The sequence below is a fragment of the Scyliorhinus canicula genome, chromosome 15 (assembly GCF_902713615.1).
Source record: "Scyliorhinus canicula chromosome 15, sScyCan1.1, whole genome shotgun sequence".
Taxonomy (NCBI): Eukaryota; Metazoa; Chordata; class Chondrichthyes; order Carcharhiniformes; family Scyliorhinidae; genus Scyliorhinus; species Scyliorhinus canicula.
The window spans coordinates 76284279-76308474 of record NC_052160.1 but is presented as its reverse complement, the minus strand read 5'-3'; the positions used below and the strand labels follow the sequence as shown (position 1 = coordinate 76308474).

At 46.3% G+C, this 24196-nt stretch overlaps 1 protein-coding gene across 3 annotated transcripts in view; it reads right to left on the bottom strand.

Annotated features, from left to right (window-relative positions):
* flr (fleer) overlaps positions 1-23461 on the bottom strand; it is a 331879-nt gene extending 308418 nt beyond the window's left edge. For all 3 annotated transcript variants that reach the window (XR_005463422.1, XM_038819902.1, XM_038819903.1), the window contains exons 1-3: positions 23257-23461; positions 22753-22818; positions 7002-7211 (exon numbers count right to left, since the gene is read on the bottom strand). Coding sequence is in view for 2 of the 3 variants with exons in the window: in XM_038819902.1 (XP_038675830.1) it covers positions 7002-7211; positions 22753-22818; positions 23257-23310 (330 nt within the window). In the remaining variant the exon portion in view is untranslated. The remainder of the gene's footprint in view (positions 1-7001; positions 7212-22752; positions 22819-23256) is intronic.
* Between the last annotated feature and the right edge of the window lie 735 nt (positions 23462-24196).

Sequence of the window (24196 nt, the reverse complement as noted above, 5' to 3'; positions counted from 1 at the left end):
TGGTTGGGATTTCCGTGGTTGTTTGGGTGTGATGTTGCAAAATGGTAGGAAGGGGAAGGAGTGGGATAGTGTCTCAGAGTTTTATTTGTCCTGTTGGCGGTTAAGGGTCTCCTCTGCCAATGAGGATTATCTGTGATTTAATAGGAGTGAGGAGATTTTGCCTTCCACACTGTGGGAGGCGTTGAAGGTGGCTGTTCAAGGGGAGATTATATATTTTAAGGTGCGTGAGGAAAAGAGTGAAAAGGTGGAGAGGCAGAGGTTCGCAGACACCATTTTGGAGGTGGACCGTCAACATTCGGTCAGTCAGACGCCGGATTTATGGTAGGAAGAAGCTACAGTTGAGATTGGCTGCTGTCAACGGATAGGACGGTGCGTCTGCTGTGACGTTCGAGGGGGCTTTTTATCAGCATGGGGAAAAGGTTAGTCACTTGTTGGCGCATCAGGTCAGATGGAAAACGGCCTCTCGGGAAATTGTGCAGGTCAGCAACACGGGGGTACAGTGGTCACTGCCTCGGCCAATGTCAGTGAAACATTTTATCGAAACCGTAACGAATCAGAGCCCCAGGAGGATGGATTCTCATTGTTAAGCATTTTTGGACGCTTTGGCTATTCCGGTGGCGGAACAGGAGAAAAGGGAGGAACCAGAGGCCCCTCTGACTTTGGAGGAGATTATGGAGGGTATGAGTTTGTTGCAGTCGGGGAAAGCGCTGGGGCCATACAGGTTCCTGATTGAATTTGATAAGACGTTTGCTGGGTTGCTGTCCCCAATGCTGCACTGTATTTTAATTAAAGTCTTACATTTTATACACCGTACACTCGTTGAAGGTAGATGCAATGGTTACAATTTACAAGTTGTTCTGTTTCATTGTTCACCCCACCTCCCCCCCCCCCCCCCCCCCCCCCCCCCAACTATCTCAGGGTTTTTTCTTCTGCTCGCTCATTATGCAGCTGTCGGCCTGCCTTTTGAGGCTTCTCTTTCTTGCGGCCTTGCGTTAGGCCCTCTGCCCTCTCCCTTATTGTTTCCTCTGGTCTCGGGCGTCAAGTCCTTTTCTCCACAAGTAGTTCTAGCTGGTACGATACCCCGAAGATTGCCACTCATGGGCACAGCTCCACCCTCACCTCCACAACCTTAGACTTTGCCTTGAAGAAGGCTGTCCAGAACCCAACAAGTCTGGAGCCCAGAACATGTGGGCATGGTTGGCCAGGCCTCCCTGGCACCGTTCACATTTGTCTTCCACCTCCGGAAGAACCTGCTCATTCAGGTTCTGGTCATGTGCACTTTCAGCTGCAGGAGGAAATGGAGTTGGTCCTGTTTAGTGCTTCGCTCCAGAGTCCCCATTCTTTCTTCCATTTTTCAGCACTGTAATGTTGTATTTTCCACCTCTCCAACCCGAGTTGGAGGTGATTATTTTATTAGGATCAGGTGCAGGAAGATGGGATTAGAAAGGGCACCTGGGTGTCCATGGGCTGGCATGGACAAGATGGGCCAAATAGCCTCCTTCAGTGGCTATACAGTCGTACATACAGGTCCCTGCAGTTGCCCTCGCCCGTACTCTCTGCATCCAGTAACTCTTCTAACAGTGTTTATCGGGGTCCTTGGGTACATTGTTGTCTTGCAGAGAAAGTTTTTGACCTGCAAATGTCGGAGTTTGTTCCGTTCAGTAGTTCCAATCTCCCCGTCAGCTCCTCTAATGTCGCTAGTCTGTCCCCCATGTAAAAGTCTCTGCCCATCAGTGTCCCCCGTTCTGCCTCCACCTTTTAAAAGTGGCATTGAGCATGGCCGCTGGAAACCTATGGTTATCGCAGATTGGGACCATGGTGGATACCATCTGATTCCAGATTCTCAGGGTTGCTTGCTGAGTGTTTTGTTGGCAGTGATGAGAGCGCTGCTCGAGAGGATCCAATGGCTCATGTGACAATGCTGGCCACATTGGCGTAGGTGTGGATCTCCTCGATCTTAATGAAGGATAAGGATCTGACGAAGTGTGGGTCGTACCACCCTAATTCATTATTGAATGCGAATGCCAAGTATTGCCGAAGGTCTTGGTTAGGCGCATGGAACCCTGTATCCCAGGGACTGCGTCTGAGGAGCAGACGGGAAGACATTTGTTAGGGGAAGACAGTTTTCGGGAAATGTTCGGAGGTTGCTTAATGTTGTATTTTCCACCTCTCCAACCCGAGTTGGAGGTGATTATTTTATTAGGATCAGGTGCAGGAAGATGGGATTAGAAAGGGCACCTGCGTGTCCATGGGCTGGCATGGACAAGATGGGCCAAATAGCCTCCTTCAGTGCTGTAATATTTTGATGGTTCTATGCAGAAAAGATGTTGGATAGGGTGGAGTGCGGCGATTCATTTGAGATATTAGGGAGGTTTGGCTTTGGGCCTAGATATATATCTTGGATCCAGCTCCTATGCAGGGCCCCCACCAGAACATAAGAACATAAGAACTAGGAGCAGGAGTAGGCCATCTGGCCCCTCGAGCCTGCTCCGCCATTCAATGAGATCATGGTTGATCTTTTGTGGACTCAGCTCCACTTTCTGGCCTGAACACCATAACCCTTTTAATCCCTTTATTCTTCAAAAAACTATCTTTATTTTAAAAACATTTAATGATGGAGCCTCAACTGCTTCACTGGGCAAGGAATTCCATAGAATCACAAAATTACAGCACAGAAGAGGCCCTTCAGAAAATCAAGTCTGGATCGATGCATGAAAAACACCTGACCTGCCAACCTAACCCCATTTGCCTGGCCCATACCCTTGAATTTTCTGACATGCCAAGTGCTCATCCAGATATTTTTTTAAGGATGTGAGGCAACCCGCCTCTACCACCCTCCCAGGCAGTGCATTCCATCTCTGGGTAAAAAGGTTTCTCCTCAAATCCTCCCCTAAACCTCTGACCTCGAACTTGTGTCCCCTTGTAACTGATCCTTCAGCTAAGCTGCTCTCTATCCACCCTGTCTATGCAGTGAATGGTAGAATCCTCAAGAGTATTAACAGTCAGAGAGATCTAGGTGTACAGGACCACAGGTCAATGAAAGGGGCAACACAGGTGGAGAAGGTAGTCAAGAAGGCATACAGTACGCTTGCCTTCATTGGCCGGGACATTGAGTATAAAAAATGGCAAGTCATGTTGCAGCTGTATAGAACCTTGGTTAAGCCACACTTGGAGTATAGTGCTCCGTTCTGGTCGCCACACTACCAGAAGGATATGGAGGTTTTGGCGAGGGTGCAGAAGAGATTTACCAGGATGTTGCCTGGTATGGAGGGCATTAGCTATGAGGAGAGGTTGAACAAACTCGGTTTGTTCTCACTGGAACAAAGGAAGTTGGGGGGGGGGCGACCCGATAGAGGTCTACAAAATTATGAGGGGCATAGACAGAGTGGATAGTCAGAGACTTTTTCCCAGGGTAGAGGGGCCAATTACTAGGGGGCATAGGTTTAAGGTGTGAGGGGCAAGGTTTAGAGGAAATGTACGAGGCAGGTTTTTTTTAAACCACAGAATAGTGGGTGCTGAAACTTGCTGCCGGAGGAGGTGGTGGAAGCAGGGACGATAGTGACCTTAAAGGGGTATCTTGACAAATACATGAATAGGATGGATATGGTCCCCAGAACTGTAGAAGATTTTAGTTTAGACGGGCAGCATGTTCGGCGCAGTCTTGGGAGGGCCAAAGGGCCTGTTCCTGTGCTGTACTTTTCTTTGTTCTTTGTCCCTCAATCTTGTACACCTCAGTCTGGTCGCCCCTCAATCTTCTCTGATCCACCAAAAACAAGCCAACCTCTCTTCATAATTTAAATGTTCCATCCTAGGCAACATCCTGGTGAATTGCCTCTGCACCCCCTCCAGTGCAATCTCATCCTTCCTATAATGTGGTCTAACCAAAGTGCCATACAAGTCCAACATGACCTCCCTGCTTTTGTATTCTATGCCTCGATTGATAAAGGCAAGTGTGCCAGATGACTTTTTCACCACCCTACACATATATAAAGAGCAAGAGTGTAACCAGGGAATGGGTTTGCCCACTCAAGGACAGGGGTGAGAATCTATGGGTGGAAACAGAGGAAATGGGCGAGGTACTGAATGAGTACTTTAAATCAGTATTCACAAGAGTTGGCTTGGTGGATGAGGAGTCTCAGGAAGAGGGTGTACATAGTCTGGGTCAAAAAGGAGGTGTTGGACGTCTTGAAAAAAGTAGGTAAGTCCCCAGGGGCTGATGGGATGTACCCCCAGAATATGGAGGGAGGCAAGGAAGGAATTTGCTGGTGCCTTGACTGAAATCACTGACTCCTCACTGGCCACAGGTGAGGTCCCAGAGGACGGGAGAATAAGAGGAGGTTGTGTCTCACTAACATGATTGTGTTTTTCGAGGAAGTGACGATAGTGACCTTAAAGATGATTGATGAAGGTATGGCAGTGGATGTTGTCTACATAGACTTCAGTAAGGCCTTTGAAAAGGTCTCTCATGGCAGACTGCTACAGAAGGTGAAGTCACACGGGATCAGAGGTGAGCTGGCAAGATAGATGCAGAACTGGCTCGGTCACAGAAGACAGAGGATAGTAGTGAAAGGGTGCTTTTATGAATGGAGGGCTGTGACTAGCGGTGCTCTGCAGGGTCAGTGCTGGGACTTTTGCTGTTTATACTTTTTATATATAAATGATTTGGACAAAAATGTAATTGGTCTGATAAGAATGTTTGCGAACGACATGGAGGTTGGTGGAATTGCGGATAGCGATGAGGACTGTCAGAGGATACAGATCAGTTGGAGACTTGGACAGAGAGATGGCAGATGGATTTTAATTTGGACAAATGTGAGGTAATGCATTTTGGAAGGTTGAATACAGCTGAGAAATATACAATAAATGGCAGAACCCTTAAGAGTATTGACGGGCAGAGGGTTCTGTGTGTACAGGTCCACAGGTCACAAAGTGGCAACGCAGGTGGAGAAGGTAGTCATGCTAGCCTTAATCGGTTGGGGCACGGAATATAAAGACTGTCAAGTCATACTGCTGTTTTGACCCTTACTTGGGCCACACTTGCAATATAGTGTTCAATTCTGGTTGCGACACTACCAGAAGGATGTGGAGGCTTCAGAGGGTGTGCAGAGGAGCTTTACCAGGATGGCCTAGCTATGAGGAGAGGTTGGATAAACTCAGTTTGTTCTCACTGGAACAATGGAGATGGAGGAGCAACCTGACAGAAGATATGAGGTGCATGGACAGAGTGGATAGTCAGAAGCTTTTCCCCAGGGGGGAAAAGTCAATTAATCAGTATAAGGTGTGAGGGGGAAAAATTTAGAGGAGATGTGCAGGCTAAGTTTTTTCTTTTTTTGATACAGAGTGTGCCTGGAACTCACTGCCGGAGAAGGTGGTGGAAGCAGGTACGGTAGCGATGTTTAAGGGGCATCTTGATAAATACATGAATCGGATGGGAATAGAGTGATACAGATCCCAGACATGTGGAAGATTTTAGAGGGGCATTATGGTCGACACAGGCTTGGAGGGCAGAAGGGCCTTTTCTTTGTTCTATTAATCTGCCCTTCTGCCTTCAGAGAGCGTCCACACAAATGCTTTAAGTTTAAAATACTTCGAACTGAGGAGAATCATGAGACATGTCCCTGCTCTTGTTTGCCTTGGCAATTGAGTCGCAAATAGCACTGAGGTCATCCATGAGTGGAGGAGCATAGGGTGTCATTTAATGCGGATGATCAGTTGCTGCATGTTACGGATGCTCTCCCCAGTGCAGAGGAGATAATGAAGCTGCTCGAGAAGTTTTGTTCCTTCAGTATAAATTGAATTTGGGTAAAATTGAATGCTTTCCGGTGAATCTCCCAGGGAGGGGAGTCAACCTTGGGAAAGTTGCCTTTTCACTTGGCCAGGCCCAGCTTTCGTTATCTGGGAGTCCGGATGGCCCATGATTGGGTCACTCTACTGAAGTAAAATCTCGGGGACCTGGTTTAAGTGGTGAAGGCTAACCTAAAGGAGTTAGCACTGCTGCCTCACAGCACTAGGAGCCCAGGTTCAATTCTGGGAGGAGGGGTTACAGCGGTTGGGGATTTGTTTGTAGATGGGAAGCGTTTTGAAGAACGTCTGGCGAAGTACAGGTTCCGTGAGTTAGCCAGTTTCCGTACGATCAGGTGCAAGACGTTGCACCCAGGGAGGTGGCTTCCCTCCCTTTGGCCCTCCCACCCTCTTTGATGGACAGTGTTCTCTCAGCGGTTGATGTAGGTGAGGGGAGTGTCGGAGATTTATGGTCAGCTGATGTTGAGAGAGCAGGTCCTGATGAACGACATTAAAGGGAAATAGATGTTGCTTGATATAAGCAGCTTAAAACTGGTTAAGAATGCTTACTTAAAATAGGAAAAGTAACTATATCCTGTAAATGTTGACACTGCAAAAATAGAATTGAAAGAGCAATCATTTTCCATTTTTAAATGCAAAAGAAGCATGTCCAACTAGGGTTGTATTAACTCCATAATAAAGCCCCACAAATTCAAACAAGGTCTTCTTTTCTCAGAAGTGCAAGAATTGTGTAGCTGAGTTTTACCGCATTAGTGGGTAATAATATGAAAAATGAATGAAAATCGCTTATTGTCACGAGTAGGCTTCAATGAAGTTACTGTGAAAAGCCCCTAGTCGCCACATTCCGGCGCCTGTCCGGGGAGGCTGGTACGGGAATCGAACCGTGCTGCTGGCCTGCTTTAAAAGCCAGCGATTTAGCCCAGTGCGCTAAACCAGCCCCTAATATACTCGTTCAAGATAGAGAAGCAATTACAGGAGAGTTGTTTTTACCAGGACATGACGATTGATGGTGATACATTTACACACCATCAGTAATTACTGCACAATACATAATCACAATGTCTGAAAGGTACTATTTTAAATAAATCCTTTCCTTTCCGCAAAGTGCAGATATGAATCTCCCAATTAAATAATGGAAAACACAGCTTTCTTAGGAATACAGGTTCTAAACATACCGTACAATGTATCTCGAATCTTACCTTAGTTTGATAAACAGGGTTATCTAGAAGAAAGGTTGCTTTCATAGCCTCTGTATACATGCATGCCTTGTAAAGAGATTGCGCATGGTAGAGTTTGTAGTCATCTATCTCTGGGTGAATCTGGATCAACTGTTCATAGCAGCCTGCAGCATTGGGAAAATCTTGCATCTGAAAGTAGCAGTAACCCAGGAGAGAGAGTGCTGCTCGGGACTGGAAACAAATTCAGACAAATAAGGAAGGAAACTAGAGAGTTTTTAGCAATACTAAGAATCATTGTGTAAATCCAATTTTATAATTTTTTTTTACAAGCTAAAAGAAGTCATAAAGGGACAACTGGGGAAGTATAGGTAATACAAATGCAACAGATACCAATATGCAACTAATGAACTCCAAAAATTAGGCATCCACACAGTGATCTATCAATTACTGATAGAGAAAAATCAGCCGATGCTGTTTCTTATTCCATGGAACATGGGTTAAATACCTGTCAAAAACATGTTACGTCTTCGGAAACTCCAATACCTTCCTTAATTCTAATTCAAATTCGGAGCATAGGGCCTTCTGCACATATGCCAGCCAGATCATAGCCGCACACACGCAGTCGGTGTCTTTCATGTCTTCAATCGGGAATCGGCCCTGCGCACATGCACATTAGGAAAAGGTATAAATTGGGACAAAATGCAGGTGACCTTAACCAGAGCACCATTTATGAGATGGTGTTCCAGGGAGCAGGGCAGGGACAGAGAGAAGGTTCCAAAGCACGGAAAGAGGTTCCAGGAGAAAGTCTCAGGCAGGGATCACAAGAACATAGCAATTAGGAGCAGAAGTAGGCAATTCAGCTCTTCGGGCCTGCTCCACCATTCAATGATCATGGCTGATCTCTTCCTGGTCTCAAATCCACCTCCCCACCTGCTCAAATCCACCTTCCTACCTTTTCTCCATATCCCTTTAACCTGTGTTTTTTTTAATCAGAAATGTATCCATCTCCTTCTTGAAACCATTGAATGACTCAGATTCCATCGCACCATGGGACAATGAGTTCCACAAATTCACCACCCTCTGTGAGAAGTAGTTCCTCCTCATCTTAGTTCTTAGGGGCTGGTATAGCACAGTGGGCTAAACAGTTGGCTTGTAATGCCAGTAGCGCGGGTTCAATTCCCGTTCCGATCTCCCCGAACAGGTGCCAGAATGTGGCGACTAGGGGCTTTTCACAGTAACTACATTGAAGCCTATTTGTGACAATAAGTGATTATTATAGAACAAAGAAACGTACAGCACAGGAACAGGCCCTTCGGCCCTCTAAGCCTGTGCCGACCATGCTGCCCGTCTAAACTAAAATCTTCTACACTTCCGTATCCCTTTATTCCCATCCTATTCATGTATTTGTCAAGATGCCCCTTAAATGTCACTATCATCCCTGCTTCCACCACCTACTCCGGCAGCAGGTTCCAGCACCCACTACCCTCTGTTTTTTTTTAAAACCTGCCTCGTACATCTCCTCTAAACCTTGCTCCTCGCACCTGAAACCTATGCCCCCTGGTAATTGACCCCTCTACCCTGGGGAAAAGCCTCTGACTATCCACTCTGATTTTGCCTCGGATGGAACATTTAAATTATGAAGAGAGGTTGGATAGGCTTGGCTTGTTTTTGGTGGATCAGAGAAGATTGAGGGGCGACCAGACCTATGCCCCCTAGTAACCCCTCGACCCTGGGAAAAAGTCTCTGACTACCCACTCTGTCTGTGCCCCTCATAATTTTTGAGACCTCTATCAGGTCGCCCCTCAACCTCCGTCATTCCAGTGAGAACAAACAGAGTTTATTCAACCGCTCCTCAAAGCTAATGCCCTCCACACCAGGCAGCATCCTGGTAAATCTGCACCCTCTCTAAAGGCACCACATCCTTCTGGTAGTGTGGCGACCAGAATTGAACACCATACTCCAAGTGTGGCCTAACTAAGGTTCTATACAGCTGCAACATGACTTGCCAATTCTTATACTCAATGCCCCGGCCAATGAAGGCAAGCATGCCGTATGCCTTCTTGACTACCTTCTCCACCTGTGTTGCCCCTTACAGTGACCTGTGGACCTGTACACCTAGATCTCTCTGACTGTCAATACTCTTGAGGGTTCTACTACTCACTGTATATTCCCTACCTGTATTAGATCTTCCAAAATGCATGACCTCACGTTTGTCCGGATTAAACTCCATCTGCCATCTCTCCACCCAAGTCTCCAAACGATCTAAATCCTGCTGTATCCACTGACAGTCCTCATCGCTACCCGCAATTCCACCAACCTTTGCATCGTCTGCAAACTTGCTAATCAGACCTGTTACATTTTCCTCCAAATCATTTACGAACAGCAAAGGTCCCAGCACTGATCCCTGCGGAACACCACTAGTCACAGCCCTCCAATCAGAAAAGCACCCTTCTATGCCTTCTATGACCTAGCCAGTTCTGTATCCATCTTGCCAGCTCACCCTGATCCCGTATGACTTCACCTTTTGTACCAGCCTACCATGAGGGACCTTGTCAAAGGCCTTACTGAAGTCCATATAGACAACATCCACTGCCCTATCTGCATCATCTTTGTGACCTCTTCGAAAAACTCTATCAAGTTAGTGAGACACGACCTCCCCTTCACAAAACCGTGCTGTCTCTCACTAATACATCCATTTGCTTCCAAATGGGAGTAGATCCTGTCTCGAAGAATTCTCTCCAGTAATTTCCCTACCACTGACGCAAGGCTCACCGACCTGTAGTTCCCTGGATTATCCTTGATTCCCTTCTTAAACAAAGGAACAACATTGTCTATTCTCCAGTCCTCCTGGACATCACCTGAAGACAGTGAGGATCCAAAGATTTCTGTCAAGGCCTAAGCAATTTCCTCTCTAGCCTCCTTCAGTTCCCGTACCAGCCTCCCCGAACAGGCGCCGGAATGTGGCGACTAGGGGCTTTTCACAGTAACTTCATTGAAGCCTACTCGTGACAATAAGCAATTTTCATTTTCATTTTTTTCTTCTGGGGTAGATCCCATCAGGCCCTGGGGACTTATCAACCTTAATATTTTTCAAGACGCCCAACACCGCGTCTTTTTGGATCTCAATCTGACCTAGGCTATCTACACACCCTTCCCCAGACTCAACATCTACCAATTCTACCAATGGTGAATACAGATGCAAAGTATTTATTTAGTACCTCGCCCATTTCCTCTGGCTCCACACATAGATTTTCTTGCCTGTCCTTCAGTGGGCCAACCCATTCCCTGGCTACCCTCTTGCTTTTTATGTACGCGTAAAAAGCCTTTGGATTTTCCATCACCCTATTTGCCAATGACTTTTCGTGACCCCTCTTAGCCCTCCTTGCTCAAGTTCCTTCCTACTTTCCTTGTATTCCACACAGGCTTTGTCGGTTCCCAGCCTTCTAGCCCTGACAAATGCCTCCTTTTTCTTTTTGACGAGGCCTGCAATATTATTATTATTATATTATTTAATCTACTGCCGCTCAACCGACATCTGTAACCTCAGATTGCCCCACAGGGGGAACATTTGGTCTATGTTTACTTTATCAATCCCATTGAGTGTTTTATACCAAAAAACAGAAAATGCTGGAAAATCTCAGAAGGTCTGGCAGCATCTGTAAAAGAGCTAACGTTTTGAGTCCAGATGACCCTTCGTCAAAACTAAAAGGCATAGAAAGGCATTTAAACTAATTCAGCAGGGGGATGGGAACCTAAATTGTAGTCCCAGTGTACAGGATGTTGAGAGTAGTGAGGTCAGGGATAGGGTTAAAAGTTCGAAAGAGGGCACCGGCAAGCAAGACGCTGGTTTGAAGTGTGTCTACTTCAACGCCAGGAGCATCCGGAATAAGGTGGGTGAGCTTGCAGCATGGGTTGGTACCTGGGATCTCGATGTTGTGGCGATTTCAGAGACATGGGTAGAGCAGGGAAAGGAATGGTTGTTGCAGATTCCAGGATTTAGATGTTTCTGTGAGAACAGAGAAGGTGGTAAAAGGGGGGGTGTGGCATTGTTAATCAAGGAAAGTATTACGGCGGCAGAAAGGACTTTTGAGGACTCGTCTACTGAGGTAGTATGGGCCGAGGTTAGGAACAGGAGAGGAGAGGTCACACTGTTGGGAGTTGTCTATAGACCTCCGAATAGTTCCAGAGATGTAGAGGAAAGGATTGCAAAGATGATTCTCAACAGGAGCGAGTGTAACAGGGTAGTTGTTATGGGGGACTTTAACTTTCCAAATATTGACTGGAAATACTATAGTTCGAGTACTATAGATGGGTCAGTTTTTGTGCAGTGTGTGCTGGAGAGTTTTCTGACACAGTATGTAGACAGGCCAACAAGGGGCGAAGCCACATTGGATTTGGTACTGGGTAATGAACCCGGCCAAGTGTTAGATTTAGATGTAGGTGAGCACTTTGGTGATAGTGATCACAATTTGGTTATGTTTACTTTAGCAACGGGCAGGGATAGGTATATACCGTAAGGCAAGAATTATAGGTGGGGGAAAGGCAATTATGATGCTATTCGGCAAGATTTAGGATGTATAGGATGGGGAAGGAAACTGCAGGGGATGGGTACAATCGAAATGTGGAGCTTTTTCAAGGAACAGCTACTGCGTGTCCTTGATAAGTATGTACCCGTCAGGCAGGGAGGAAGTTGTCGAGCAAGGGAACCGTGATTTACTAAGGAAGTTGAAGCACTTGTCAAGAGGAAGAAGAAGGCTTATGTTAGGATGAGACATGAAGGCTCAGTTAGGGCACTTGAGAGTTACAAGTTAGCCAGGAAGGACCTAAAGGGAGAGTTAAGAAGAGCGAGGAGAGGACACGAAAAGTCGTTGGCGGATAGGATCAAGGAAAACCCTAAGGCTTTCTATAGGTATATCAGGAACAAAAGAATGACTAGAGTAAGATTAGGGCCAATCAAGGATAGTAGTGGAAAGTTGTGTGTGGAATCAGAGGAGATAGGGGAAGAGTTAAATGGATATTTTTCGTCAGTGTTTACACTGGAGAAAGACAATGTTGTCGAGGAGAATACTCAGGTTCAGTCGACCAGGCTAGATGGAATTGAGGTTCACAAGGAGGAGGTGTTAGCAATTTTGGAAAGTGTAAAAATAGATAAGTCCCCTGGGCCAGATGGAATTTATCCTAGGATTCTCTGGGAAGCCAGGGAGGAGATTGCAGAGCCTTTGTCGATCTTTATGTCGTCTTTGTCGACAGGAATAGTGCCGGAAGACTGGAGGATAGCAAATGTTGTCCCCTTGTTCAAGAAGAGGAGTAGAGACAACCCTGGTAATTATAGACCTATGAGCCTTACATCGGTTGTGGGTAAAATGTTGGAAAAGGTTATAAGAGATAGGGTTTATAATTATCTTGAAAAGAACAAGTTGATTAGCGATAGTCAACACGGTTTTGTGAAGGGTAGGTCATGCCTCACAAACCTTATTGAGTTTTTTGAGAAGGTGACCAAACAGGTGGAGGAGGGTAAAGCGGTTGATGTGGTGTATATGGATTTCAGTAAGGCGTTTGACAAGGTTCCCCACGGTAGGCTATTGCAGAAAATAAGGAAGTATGGGATTGAAGGTGATTTAGCGGTTTGGATCAGTAATTGGCTAGCTGAAAGAAGACAGAGGGTGGTGGTTGATGGCAAATGTTCATCCTGGCGTTCAGTTACTAGTGGTGTACCGCAAGGATCTATTTTGGAGACACTGCTGTTTGTCATTTTTATAAATGACCTGGAAGAGGGTGTAGAAGGATGGGTTAGTAAATTTGCAGATGACACGAAGGTCGGTGGAGTTGTGGATAGTGCTGAAGGATGTTATAGGATACAGAGGGACATAGATAAGCTGCAGAACTGGGCTGAGAGGTGGCAGATGGAGTCTAATGCGGAAAAGTGTGAGGTGGTTCACTTTGGAAGGAGCAACAGGAATGCAGAGTACTGGGCTAATGGCAAGATTCTTGGTAGTGTAGATGAACAGAGAGATCTCGGCATCCAGGTACATTAATCCCTGAAAGTTGCCACCCAGGTTAATAGGGCTGTTAAGAAGGCATATGGTGTGCTAGCCTTTATCAGTAGGGGGATTGAGTTTCGGAGCCACAAGGTCATGCTGCAGCTGTACATAACTCTGGTGCGGCCGCTCCTGGAGTACTGCGTGCAGTTCTGGTCACCACATTATAGGAAGGGTGTGGAAGCTTTGGAAAGGGTTCAGAGGAGATTTACTAGGATGTTGCCTGGTATGGAGGGAAGGTCTTATGAGGAAAGGCTCAGGGACTTGAGGTTGTTTTCGTTAGAGAGGAGAAGGCTGAGAGGTGACTTAATAGAGACATATAAGATTGTCAGAGGGTTAGATAGGGTGGACAGTGAGAGTCTTATTCCTCGGATGGTGATGACCAACACGAGGGGACATAGCTTTAAATTGAGGGGTGGTAGATATAGGACAGATGTCAGAAGCAGTTTCTTTACTCAGACAGTAGTAGGGGTGTGGAACGCCCTGCCTGCAACAGTAGTAAACTCGCCAACTTTAAGGGCATTTAAGTGGTCACTGGATAGACATATGGAAGAAAATGAAATGGGCAGCAGGGTAGCATGGTGGTTAGCATAAATGCTTCACAGCTCCAGGGTCCCAGGTTCGATTCCCGGCTGGGTCACTGTCTGTGTGGAGTCTGCACGTCCTCCCCCTGTGTGCGTGGGTTTCCTCCGGGTGCTCCGGTTTCCTCCCACAGTCCAAAGATGTGCGGGTTAGGTGGATTGGCCAGACTAAATTGCCCGTAGTGTTCTAATAAAAGTAAGGTTAAGGGGGGGGGGTTGTTGGGTTACGGGTATAGGGTGGATACGTGGGTTTGAGTAGGGTGATCATGGCTCGGCACAACATTGAGGGCCGAAGGGCCTGTTCTGTGCTGTACTGTTCTATGTTCTATGTAGGTCAGATAGGCTTCAGATGGTTTCACAGGTCGGCGCAACATCGAGGGCCGAAGGGCCCGTACTGCGCTGTAATGTTCTATGTTCTAAAGTGGGAGATATTTATACTGTAGGGTGAGGGAATGAAAGATGAGCCATAACCACAGAAACCCAGGGAATAGACTGCTCAGGGGCAGTCCCAGACAGAATACAAGATGTGAAAGGCCAAACAGCAGAGAAACTAAAATTAGAAAGGGACGGAGTCCTTACAGGGTGTAGGGTGCGAAGAGCTGTAGTCCAGATAGCTGTGGGAGTCAGTGGGCTTGTAATGGATATTGGTAGATAGTCTAGTGCCGGAAATTGAGACAGCAAGGTCAAGGAAAGGAAGGGAAGTGTCTGAGATTGCCCAGGTGAAAGTGATGGAGGGTTGGAAACTGGAAGCAGCACCAAAATAGTAATTGATGTATCTGTAAAAGAGTTGTGGGAGGGCACTCGGGTAGGCCTGGAACACGGAATGTTCCGCATACCCAAAAAAGGCAAACGCAGCTAGGAACCATGCGGGTACCCATTGCTACACCTTTGATTTGGAGAGTGTGGGATGAGTTAAAGGAGAAGCTGTTGAGAGATAGAACAAGTTCAGCCAGGCGGAGGGGAATGGTGGTGGATGGGAATTGTTCAGGCCTCTTTTCGATAAAGAAACAAAGAGCTCTCTGGCCATCCTGCTGTGAGATGGAGGTGTAAAGAGATTGCACATCCATGGTGAATAGGACGTGATTAGGGCCTGTGAACTGGAAGCTGTCAATATGACACAGGGAATCAGAGGAATCCTGGATGTAGGTGGGGAGGGAATGGACTAGAGGAGTGAGGATGGAGTCAAGGTAAGAGGAAGTAAGTTCGGTGGGGCAGGAGCATGCTGACACAATGGGCCTACCGTGACAGGCCTTTTTGAGGATTTTGGGAAGTAGGTAAAAGCGGGCTATCCATTGTTAGGAGACTATGAGATTGGAAGCCGTAGGGGGAAGGCGTCCGGAGGAAATGAGGTATCTAATGGTGTGGGAGATAATGGCTTGATGTTGCATGGTCGTCATGGTCCAGGGGGAGGTATCTGAGAGTTGGCTGTCAGGCTCTGCGAGTTAGGAGGTCAGTACGCCAGACGAATCCAGCACCCTGTATGTCGGCACATTTGATGACAAAGTCGCAGTTGGACCTGATGGAGTGAAGAGCGGAAAGTAGGAAGGAGAGAGGTTGGAAGGGGTGAGGGGTGAAGAACAATTAAGACGGCCAATGTCCCGTCGACAGTTCTCAATGAAAAGATTGAGAGCAGATAATTGTCCCGACGGGGGTGTCCAATTGGAGGCAGAATGTTGGAGGCACATGTAAGGATCAGTGGAACAGGGGGGAGGATTCTTGCCCAAAGACGTGGTCACGGAGATGAAGGCAACGGAAGAAGAGTTCCAATTCATCGAGGGGAGGACGTAAGGGTACAAAGCGGAGTCCTTTGCTGAGAACAGCACGCTCAGCCTCAGAGAGGGGAAGGTTTATACACCTCGATTAGATTACCTCTAATCCTTCTAAACTCCAGGGAGTACGAGTCCGAACTGTTTAATCTCTCCTCACACATCAACCCTTTCATCCCAGAATCAATCTGGTGAACTTCCTCTGAATTGCCTCAAATGCCACCACCCATATCCTTCCTCAAATAAAGAGACGAAAACTGGACACAATATTCCAGATGTGGTCTCACCAACATTCTATACAATTGCAACAACACGTCCTTATTTTTATGCTCTAGTCCTTTTGCAATAAACGCTAACATTCCATTTGCCATTTTAATTATATGCTGTAACTGCATACCGACTTTCTGCAATTGATAAACAAAGACACACAGATCCTTCTGCCCAGACACATCTTGGGCGGGATAAGTCCCCACACCGGCAGGAAATCCAGCGCCAACCATTCCGGCGTCAACAGCCCCCGAAAGTGAGGAATTCTCCAAGTTTTCAGGGGCTTGTTTAACGCCGGAGCTGGCGGCAAAGGGTTGGCGCGAGTTCACGCATGTGCGGAACGGCATGCGTGATCTCACGCATGTGCAGACCGGCCGGCGTACTTCCACGCATGCGCAGGGGTTCTCTGCTCCCAGTCGGCCCTGGGAAATATGCCAGGGCCCTACAGGGGCCCGGCACGGAGGAAAGAAGGCCCTCACGGAAACAGTCCACCCGCTGCATCGGGGTGGGGGATTTGCCTTCCTATTTTTTTTGGGCCAAAATGGATAACCTCACATTTATCCACATTAATTCATCCGCCAAACTTTGGCCCAATCTCCTTACCTATCGATATCTGTCTGGAAAATATTTATCTCCTCTTCACTGCCTGCTTTCCCACCTATTTCAGTATCATCCGCAAATTTTGCTATGTTATGTTCTTTCCCTGCTTGCAGATCATTTATATAAATTGAAAACAGTTGAGGTCCGAGGACTGACCCCTATGGCACCCTGCTGGTTACAGTTCGCCAGCCAGAGAAGGACCTATTTATCCTGGCCCTCGGCCTTCTATCAGTCAGCCAATCATCAACCCAATATAGTGCTCTGCCTTCAATCCCCTGTGATCTCACCTTCTGATCAGTCTCTTATGTTGCACCTTATCAAACACCTTCTGGATGTCGAGACATGCTGTATCCACAGGTTCCCCATTAGCCACCTTGCTGGATACATCCTCAAAGAACTCAAACAAGTTTGTTAAGCATGACTTACCCTTCATAAAACCATGCTGACAATGGTGGATTGAGCTTTGTCTTTCCAAATGTTCAGTCATCTCCTCTTTAATGATTGATTCCAGCAACTTCCCCACCACAGAGGTAAAGCTAACCGGTCTATAGTTTCCTACTTTTTGCCTCTCTCCCTTTTTGAATAGGGGTGTCACATTAGCAAGTTTCCTTCCAGAATCCAGGTGATTCTGAATTATCATAACCAACGCATCCACTATCTCCGCTGCCATCTCCTTTAATACCCTATTATTGGTTCAGTGCCTCTGTCATCTCTGTGGTCCCCATTATTACCTCACCGGTATCATCCTCCAAAGGGCCAACATTTACCTTGGCTTTTCTCTTCCTCTTTAAATACTTATAGAAGTTTTTGATATCAGTGTTTATGCTTTCTGCTAATTTCCTTTCATAGTTCATCTTAGATCTTTTGATTTGATTTTTTATATCCTTTTGCTGAACCTTGATGTTCCCCATTCCTGCAACTTTTGCAGTATGGTATGCTCTAGTTTTTGCCTTTATGACTTCCTTGTCAGATACAGGTCATAGAAGACAGTCCCAGATGAGAGTCAAGGACAGAGATCAGAGACAGATCCTTTTAAGTAAAGTTGAGAGAAAGGAGCAGAGAAATAGGAGCGTGATCTACCCGGATGGAAACAGAGTCCCATAACAAGCATGTTTAGCCAGTGTTTCCTGGTGTTCGGAGCACCAAGAAACCTATAAATTCGGAGGCCTGTTTTGTGCACCGAGGAGCTCCATTCGTTGGATCTCAACCCTCTCCAAAACCCTAACTGACCTACAAGTGATCCTCAGGCTCCCACGCACTCCCCTGCATCAGTGCAGGGAACCCCCAGGCCCGATCACCGCCACGGGAAAAATGCCAGGTTGGCACTGCCACAGCCTGGTAGTGCCCTTGCCAGCTGGCAGTGCCAGATTGGCACCCATTAATGCCAGGGTGCCCAGGTGGAACCAGAGGGGTCGACCAGCCGTGCCGCCTTTCGGATGTAACGCGGCCGGTTGATGGCGCCCTCATTTTTTAAAGACAGAGCTGCAAGAAGCAGACTTAGAGCGAAGCAGACTTCAGAGAAGCCCTGAAGATAAGAGGGCAGTTGAGGGTCAGTGGATCCACTGACCCTCAACTGTCCTCTTATCTTCAGGTAATGGTAAACCTCCAGCGAGTTTAAATGCAGAAATTAGAAAGTTGCTTTCAAAGTTGCCCCGCTCCACCATAAGTAGCACTATAATGGTATCTCATCAGGAGACTCGGCATTTAAACGCATGGCATGAAGTTGGGATGCTTGGTAAATACTCCTAAATTCATGAGAAACAGTTAAGGATTGTTCACTAAGTTTTCAATTCCCACAATAAGTCTGAATTGCTGCCACGAGATATTAATATTTACAAGTGTGGAATGTAACCCAATTGAACAGCATTTTTTTTTAAAAATAAGCATTTTGAGGTATTTTTGGGATAAACATTATAGACATTATGGTCAGTGGGAAGCTAGAGGGGGTGCAGGTGGTAATAGTTCATGTACCGACTTCCCACATCCGAGACTATTCTACCCGCATCAAACACCACCCGCTTATTGACGAGGATCCCTCTAGTCTTTGAATCTAGTGCAGAGTTAAACACCTGGCTGACCCAGCCTTTCCTCAGTCTAACCTGATCCGTTGCCTTAAGGTGCATCTCCTGCAACATTACCACATCCGCTTTCAATTCCCTAATATGCACGAACACATGTGCCCTTTTGACCGACCCATTTAACCCTCAAACATTCCAGGTGATCAGCCTAGTTGGGGGGCTCATTACCGCCCCCCCCCCCCCCCTCGCCGATCAGCCATCCCCTCTTTTAGGCCCGCCTCCAGCCAGTGTTCCATGCCTCCACCAGTCCATCCCCAGGCAGCCCACGGCCCCAATCTCCTCTCTGTGCCTCAACCCAAGTCCCCCCCCCCCCCCCCCCCCGCCCTCAGCAACAACACCCTGTAACCCAACCCCTTTCCTAAACCAAACATATACACACTCCCACTGCTCTTCCAAGAGCTAGCTCACCCAGCTAGCTTGGTGGCCTCCATCCCCGGTGCCAGATAGTCCCCCACACATTGTTCCCTCCCCACCCGCTCATACAAACGAACTCCAACATCAAACAATCCCCACACAATTGCCCAACAGAAAAACACCAAGATCAAAACAAGCAAACCTCCATCCCCCAACAGTGCAAATGAAAACCTTAACTCACTCAGCTCTACTGCTGGTTCCAAATCAATGCAAAGGGCATCACAAACATCTTGCATAAAACGCAAAATGAGAAACTTTTTACAAAAACGGAGAAAAAAGAAAAAACAAAAACATGAACGTTGCAGCAAAGTTCAAAAGTTCTCAGTTCACCACCAGCCCTTTATTTTTCGCAAAGTCCAACACTTCCTCAGGCGACTCGAAGTAGAAGTGCTGAACCTCATGCGTGATCCAGAGAAGGGTTGGGTATAACAATCCAAACTTCGCCTTTTTCTTGAAAAGGATCGCCCTGATCTGGTTGAAGCCTGCTCTCCTCCTAACCACCACCACACTCAAGCAGTGTCTGCTTGACTCACTGCAGGATACATTCCTTATCTGAGAACCTGTGGAATCTCACCACCATTGCTCTCGGGGGGTGGGGTCTCCCATTCGTGGCTTCGTCGCGAGTGCTCGGAGAGCCCTATCGCCCTCCAAGGGTCGGGCAAATTCCCCATCCCCAGCAGCTTCTCAAACATGTCTGCGATGTATGCCCCACCGTCCATTCCTTCGGACCCCTCCGGGAGCCCGACAATTCTTAGATTCTGCCAGCGGGACCCATTCTCTAGGTCCGCCACCTTCTCCAGAAGCTTCTTCTGCTGGTTCCTCAGCATCCCCACCTCCAGCTCCACTGCAGTCTGATGCTCCTCCTGCTCAGCCAGCACCTTCTCCACCTTCTGGATCATCCAATCCTGGGCGTCCAAAGCCTTCCTGAATGACTTGCATCAGCTGCTCCATAGACTGCTGGGTCGACAAGCCATGGTCCGACCCTCCGCAATGCTGTCTCCTGTTGCAACTAGCCCAAGTCTTCTCTATCTTTTTGTTTCTGCCTTCACGAACACTTCTAGTCCTTTTCTCCATGCACCAAAGTGGGAATTCGGTAGAGAATAGCAACTAACATCCGTTTTACAATTAAAGTCCGTTAAAAGAAAAAAAATCAGGGGAAAAACGTCCAAAAGTCCGACCAGAGCGGGATCCACCAAATGTGCGGCTTACTCCTTCAAAGCCGCCACAGGAAGTCCTTGAACAGCATTATTGGAGATGTGGCAGAACTCCTTTTTCTGGTTACTGCAACCTAAATTCCACTAATGATTTTGGCTAATTTTTAAACAAAACATAAATATTTTAAATACATACGAAAAGAATATAAACCAACTGCTACATTGTTTCCATTTGTAATTTAATAAAATTGACAATACTTGAAATTCATATTAATTAGGATACAAAAATAATCAGAAATGAAGAAGCCATTCAGTAACACAGAACTATAAAGCATATTGTGCTATTTTGCATAGCTCTGATAGAGAAGCAAAGCCAGCCAGGTTTCATTCAAGTTACTCTTCCCCTTATTGAAAATGCCTCCAATCTGTACAACACACCATCATACCATTGCTTACAGAACATAGGCAAAGTTTAAAAACAATGGTCAGACAGAAGAAAATTAATGAAAAAATAAAAATCCAATGCAAAGCTTCATAATGACTTCACCTACATTCATTTTCATCTTAAATCTGAAGAGTATACCAGAGTGTACGAAATTTATCTATTTTAACTTAGTAATCATAACATTGAGAGAAAATATGTTGATTATGTTCAAATTACTGGGTCCAACTTGGAGATCTTTTTTTTGGATGTAAGGGTTCAAGGATATTAGCAGGGAGCAAGATGCAATATTGACCCACCAAGAGGCTTGGCATTCCTGATATTCACATCTAACAAAGAGCACCAAGTTTAGAAATGTGCTCCAATCCTCACATCTACAATGATTGGAGGATGGCAAAAGACAAAAATATTTTCAAAGAATAAATGTGTTTCAGAGTACACAACATCACACTGTACCGCTGGTCACACTATACTTTGTGTAAACAACATAGCGTAAGATAAAAAGTGAAACTATTTAAAATAAATTCATGAGACAACACAATAAAGGAGATTAACAAAATGCTAAATCACTGAAAGCTAACTTTTCAGCTTCTGGAACTTTCCACTGCAGAACTTTTCATATCAGGGGCTTTGAATATTTTGAAGGCAAAGCTGGATAGTTTCTTGATTGACAAGATGATGGAAGGTTGTTGGGTGTTGACAGAAAGGTGGGCTTGAGGTCACAATCAGATCAGCCACCATCTTATTGAATGATGGAGCAGGCTCAAAGGGTTCACTGGTCCACTCTTGCTCCTCACTGTCAACAGGGATTAGAGAGTGGCGAATGTCGTGCCCCTGTTCAAAAAAGGGAATGGGGATAACCCTGGGAATTACAGGCCAGTAGTCTTACTTCGGTGGTAGGCAAAGTAATGGAGAGGGATAGGATTTCTGAGCATCTGGAAAGACACTGCTTGGTTAGGGATAGTCAGCACGGATTTGTGTGGGGTAGGTCTTGCCTCAAGTCTTATTGAATTCTTCGAGGAGGTGACCAAGCACGTGGATGAAGGTAAAGCAGTGGATATACTGTACATGGATTTTAGTAAGGAATTTAAGATTCCCCGTGGTAGGTGTATGCAGAAAGTAAGGAGGCATGGGATAGTGGGGAATTTGGTCAGTTGGATAATGAGCTGGCTAACCGATAGAAGTCAGAGAGTGGTGGCGGATGGCAAATATTCAGCCTGGAGCCCAGTTACCAGTGGCATACCGCAGGGATCAGTTCTGGGTCCTCTGCTGTTTGTGATTTTCATCAATGACTCGGATGAGGGAGTTGAAGGGTGGGTCAGTAAATTTGCAGATGATACGAAGATTGATGGAGTTGTGGATAATGAGGAGGGCTGTTGTCGGCTGCAAAGAGGCATAGATAGGATGCAGAGCTGGGCTGAGAAGTGGCAGATGGAGATTAATCCTGAAAAGTGTGAGGTTTTCCATTTTGGAAGGACAAATAGGAATGCAGAATACAGGGTTAATGATAGGGTTCTTAGCAATGTGGAAGAGCAGAGAGATCTTGGGGTCTATGTTCATAGATCTTTGAAAGTTGCCACTCAAGTGGATAGAGCTGTGAAGAAGGCCTACGGTGTGCTAGCATTCATTAGCAGAGGGATTGAATTTAAGAGCCGTGAGGTGATGATGCAGCTGTACAAAACCTTGGTAAGGCCACATTTGGAGTCTGTGTGCAGTTCTGGTCGCCTCATTTTAGGCAGGATGTGGAAGCTTTGGAAAAGGTGCAAAGGAGATTTACCAAGATGTTGCCTGGAATGGAGAGTAGGTCTTACGAGGAAAGGTTGAGGGTGGTAGGCCTTTTCTCATTAGAACAGAGAAGGATGAGGGGCGACTTGGTAGGGGTTTATAAGATGATCAGGGGAATAGATAGAGTAGGTAGTCAGAGACTTTTTCCTCGGGTAGAACAAACCAATACAAGGGGACATAAATTTAAGGTAAATGGTGGCAGATATAGGGGGCATGTCAGAGGTAGGTTCTTTACCCAGAGAGTAGTGGCATGGAATGCACTGCCTGTGGAAGTAGTTGAGTCGGAAACATTAGGGACCTTCAAGCGGCTATTGGATAGGTACATGGATCACGGTAGAATGCTGGTGTGTAGATTGATTTGTTCTTAATCTAAGGCAAACGTTCGGCACAACATCGTGGGCCGAAGGGCCTGTTCTGTGCTGTATTTTCTATGTTCTAATTTGTAAGTTCATATGTACTGTACTAAAATGTTCAACATCATTGCAAATGACTAGCAAAGAGGCTCACCCAAGGACACTCCATTCTCAGAAATCCATTCGTACCACTTGTAATATTCAATTTTCAACAAATTGGATGTACATCCGGTTATTTTTGTCAAAAATCTTGAATTAATAGAGTACAACAAACATCAAAATGATAATAGTTACTTTTGAATGTTTCTGAAGTTCATTACTGAGTATATGAATGGCTTCTCCGTATCTTCCATCTCGAGTCTGAAAAATTAAAAGATGGCATTTGAGGTATCAGTGAAAATGTCTTCTGATGAGCAGAATATACAGAACACATGGCTACTCAAATGCATTTCAGATGATAGCCATAAGACCAAAAGACATAGGAGCAGAATTAAGCCATTCAGCCCATCGAGTCTGCTCCGCAGTGGGCAGAGCTCAGTTGGTGGGCGGTGGTCCCTGCTCACTTCCCATTTACTGACCCCTGCCCTGTCCACTGAGCCCCTGTTCACCGCCCATTAACTGAGCCCCTGTTCACCGCCCATTAACTGAGCCCCTGTTCACCGCCCATTAACTGAGCCCCTGTTCACCGCCCATTAACTGAGCCCCTGTTCACCGTCCATCATTAACTGAGCCCCTATTCACCGCCCATTAACTAAGCCCCTGTTTACCGCCCAGTTGGCCGAGCTGTGTTGGCCTCACCAGTCTGTAGATAGTCGTTGTGTATTCTCCGTCCTTTATCTGCACCAGCGCCATTTTGATTGCACCGAGTCCGAAATCAGACTCCGCAAGAATGAATTAACTTCATCTAAAATCCCAGCGCTATTTGGCAAGAATCAGCATCTCTGAACTCACACCGTAATCATGGAAACAGGAGCGGAAATACAGGCGGAACCAGAAATACCGCGACGGTTACCATGGTGAGGGCGCCATCTTTACTCCTGGCAGTGTTATTTATCCAGTGCTGTGACAATTTGAGCTTCGGAAGCCATCTTCACTGATTCTCTGGGAAATTGTACATTTACCTATCCCGGTAGACTTCATGCAACCTTCGCAATAAAGCAACCAAGTAAATAAATGTAAATAACAATTGCAGAAGAATTCAATAATGATCCATCTAAAACGTGTAGTCCTTGTGTTAGATCCAGACAGGAAGCAAGGAAGCAATGATTAAAGCAACAATATTGCAAAATTGGACAATAAACTACAATATACAACTCTACTCCCAGAAGGGTCTCCCACCCCGATCCATATGCGGGTGTGTCTGGTTACCTTCCATTGTTCAAGGAAACATGTCCCCTTAACGCTGGTATTCTTCCCAAGTCACAGGGACACTGATAGTCCAGGGCAGCACAGTGGTGTCATGATATGCAAACATGCAACCAATGAACACTCAGAAAAAGACACAACCAATGGGCAGTCAGGACACTCAGAGGTGGCATCACCACAAGGGGGCATGGCATAAACACTATAGAAGGGATGAGGCACTCACACCCTGCGTCTTTCCACAGACAGACATTTAGAGAGTTAGACAGGGTTGATCAGCAGCATCACACCCCAGCAGGTGTCTTAGAGCAAGCTGGTACAGTTAGACTGAGTTACTACAGTTAGATTAGGAGCGAGTCTGTGATGAATGATTACT